The following is a 3,267-nucleotide window of genomic DNA, read 5'->3' on the forward strand; positions in this document are numbered from 1 at the left end:
CAAAGTGCAGTAAAATACAAGTCGGCAATTCGGAAGGAGATAGAAGAGCAAGGATATAGAATATGGGGGAATGTAGGAGATCAGTGGAGTGATCTCCAAGGAGAGTGTTTGGGCATGCGTACTTTCAAGCTCCCCAATCCTATGTATTTCATTTCTTGAGTGCCACTTGTCTTGTGTACTCAACAATCCAAGTGATTTGGACAAATCAATATCACTTCTTGCCTTATTATCATGGATATTACTACATCTATCTTTATAATAAATTTCTTCAAATAATACATACAAGTTTCAACTAGGTTCCTTTACAGTTTTCCCCCTCACGCATCACAATGTGGTATATACTATGTTCTAAATTATTACAGTTAAAAATGATCTTGCAAAAAGTGCATTTTTGGCCTCCGATTATACGAACCAAACAGCCTTTGCCATATATATATATATATAAAAAAAAACAAAATAAGTCCTACCTATTCCAACTTGATACGGTATAGATCTAAAACATTCGCTCCAGAAAATAACAAGTACTATCTATTCAACATAAACAAATGCCACATACATGGATGGCAGGCCATCTTTATGACATTCATTCATAGTTCCAACTGCACTGCATACCTTAGGCAAGGGAATACAAATGCTTGTGACAAACATGTAGTAAAAACAATCCAGCCTATGCTAAATTTATAAATCTTTACTGAATAACCGGTGACACTTGACATGTCATATCCCCACAAAACTTGGTCGACTTGAGGACCTAAAACTTCACCCATCACTTGTATATTCCACACTTCTACGGAAGTTATTGACACAAGAATAAATCCAATAAATGTATAAGTTTACATGAAAAAGACTGATCTGAACAAGCCTATTCTCAATATCCAACATAATTATTTTATCATTTTCTTTTTAAAAATATTTTCACCATTGCTCCCTGTTGTTTTAGACGAAAAATGTTCGATAAAAGGGGATGAAAAACCACCAGAATGCTAGCCAGCAATAATTGTTAGCCTATTCTTTCGTAGCTGCATTGATTGAGATGTACTGGAAATTATTTCCAGCAATGAATTGCTGGAAAACAAAATACCGATCTAAGACAACGAGGACCCCTTTCATCTACCAGTTTTTGCTCGCTTCATTCCACTAGAATTAAATGGAGACACACTACCACTTGGCCCAGGACTCTCTTCTCCCAAATTCGAATTCAGCAATGCCAATTCCCGCAACTGCTGCCTCTTGATGAAGTCCTGTGACTCATCCTGCATATCACACACCAGAGAAATGTATATCACATACCAGAGAAAGTAAATGTATAATAAGACTTTGGGAAATGCTAACAAGTGTCCCAAGGACAATTTAATCTTGAAAGTGGTGCATTCAACTCTTTGAAATTTTAAATTTTGATCTTTAACCCACAATACTTTACTTTTATTTCCTTTTTTAGTTTTTCAATAAGTGCGCTTAGGGTACTTGTTAGCATGACCCTAAGACCTTTCACAACAAAGATTAATCAACAAAATGATTACAATATGGAAGTTTCGATGTACTTGATTTCAACAATAACATGGTTGTGTCAGGGACGATATTGTTTGTACATACTAGAAAGCTCGAGAAAATTGTAAATTGTTTAGATTGCACAAAAAAGTTTAAATTGATATTTTCCGTGAATTTGAAGTGCTGGTTTAAGGTGATTTGAACAGAAACTTCATTGAAAAAGGGAAAGGTATATTCCATCTGGTCTCGAAATGAATGCTAAAAAATCAACTTTTACTCACTTAAAGTCCAAGGCAAACTTTAGAGTACAAATACAAAATGTGAAGCCTTGGAAGAGAAAACAAAAGGAGTAATATCGTCAAACCGTCAATAATCACTTATAGTATAGGCTGGGAACTTTTGTTCCTGACTTCAATGAAACAAATGATATCACTCGTATCCACATAATTAACTGACAAATGTATATCTTTGAACATGTTTCCCTACTTTTGCCTAGGAATTTTAAAGCTTTTTAAATATGTCTAAACCATCCTGGATCGGTATCTTAATATATACTGATCTGAAAACAAAATGAAGGAGAATACTAGCCACCTCACACAACCTAACGCAGAGAAATATTAATACATGTAGTGAAGGAACTTACCACAGGTTTGAGCAATTCTTCTATAATTTCCTGAGCCTGCCTAAGCCTTATCTCAACAATATTAGCAGGTAAGTCAGCCTCAATCAATAAGTGGAGTGGCTCATTGAGATGCTCATATCCCGGTCGTCCTCTTAACTTTTCTTCCTTAAGATTGAAAGGAGAACAATCTCAGATTCTCAGTTTTTAAACAAAAAATACACATACTCAGACCAATAGAAAGAAGCATAGTATTTTATACACAATATGCAATACTAAACCTGGAAAATTATATCAAGATCTACATTACCTTGTCTGGATCCTTTATTGACCCCTTTCCTCTAATAAACACCCTGCAACCTGTAGTAGCTTCTACCCGTTTCAGAGAATTGCCTCTAGGTCCCAGAAGTCTTCCAACAAAATTGAACTGATGCAATTTATTTAAATTAATTCTAGTTGATCAAACCTTTAGTTTCAGGAAAGTTAAAAGACCGTGGTCTAACAAAGTAAATAATTTTCCATTATTGAACTATAATTGAAATATGAGCTTACATTAGGGTATGTGTCAACTGGAATTTCCAAGCGCAAAATCCTTTTAACAGTATATGAACTAGGACTTGCAGGCGCGCCTTGCCAGTCCATTGTCATTCCAGGAGTTCCACAAAATCTCTGCTTTGCAAATTAAAGTAAGTTAACTTAGATGTTTAAAAGCTCATATAGTGTAGAAAAAGAACAAGCTGAAAAACAAGGACAAATAATTAAGGGGATATTACTTTGTGAAAACATTTTTTATTTTCATTTCAAAAAATGTGTTAATTTTATTTGTTAGCAAAAAAGTGAGACTTTTAAAATGAACAATTGTCTACATTTCTAGAAACAATGAAAATGTTGAAGAGTTGTTTCATTATTTGCATAAATGCATCTTCATTAAGTAGCATTTCATCTTTCTTTATATAACAATGGTCCACTTCAAAAGTTTCTCATCAACCTAAAAAATGAACACATAAGAAAATGAAAACACGGTGTTTTCACAAAGTAAGCGGGGCAAAAAACAAAATTTGTCACATGAACAAATGATACTTAAACTATCACAAGCTTAATTTGAGGATATAAAGTTCAGATGTAAAGATAAATAATTGACTAGAAGTCACCTCCTGCTG

General features: G+C 34.1%; 2 protein-coding genes across 2 annotated transcripts in view; one reads left to right on the plus strand and one right to left on the minus strand.

Moving 5' to 3' along the window:
* The window catches only part of LOC101496269 (acid phosphatase 1-like), a 2,962-nt gene extending 2,667 nt beyond the window's left edge, over positions 1–295 (plus strand). Inside the window, exon 3 of the mRNA XM_004510034.4 lies at positions 1–295. This exon is cut by the window's left edge and continues 19 nt beyond it. Within this exon, the coding sequence (XP_004510091.1) occupies positions 1–159 (159 nt within the window). The 3' untranslated portion in view covers positions 160–295.
* A 215-nt stretch (positions 296–510) lies between these two features.
* The window catches only part of LOC101495933 (KH domain-containing protein At2g38610), a 4,468-nt gene continuing 1,711 nt past the window's right edge, over positions 511–3,267 (minus strand). Inside the window, exons 4-7 of the mRNA XM_073363437.1 lie at positions 2,660–2,784; positions 2,418–2,534; positions 2,132–2,275; positions 511–1,253 (exon numbers count right to left, since the gene is read on the minus strand). Coding sequence (XP_073219538.1) covers positions 1,107–1,253; positions 2,132–2,275; positions 2,418–2,534; positions 2,660–2,784 — 533 coding nt within the window. The 3' untranslated portion in view covers positions 511–1,106. The remainder of the gene's footprint in view (positions 1,254–2,131; positions 2,276–2,417; positions 2,535–2,659; positions 2,785–3,267) is intronic.

This window comes from Cicer arietinum, chromosome 7 (genome assembly GCF_000331145.2).
Source record: "Cicer arietinum cultivar CDC Frontier isolate Library 1 chromosome 7, Cicar.CDCFrontier_v2.0, whole genome shotgun sequence".
Classification (NCBI taxonomy): domain Eukaryota; kingdom Viridiplantae; phylum Streptophyta; class Magnoliopsida; order Fabales; family Fabaceae; genus Cicer; species Cicer arietinum.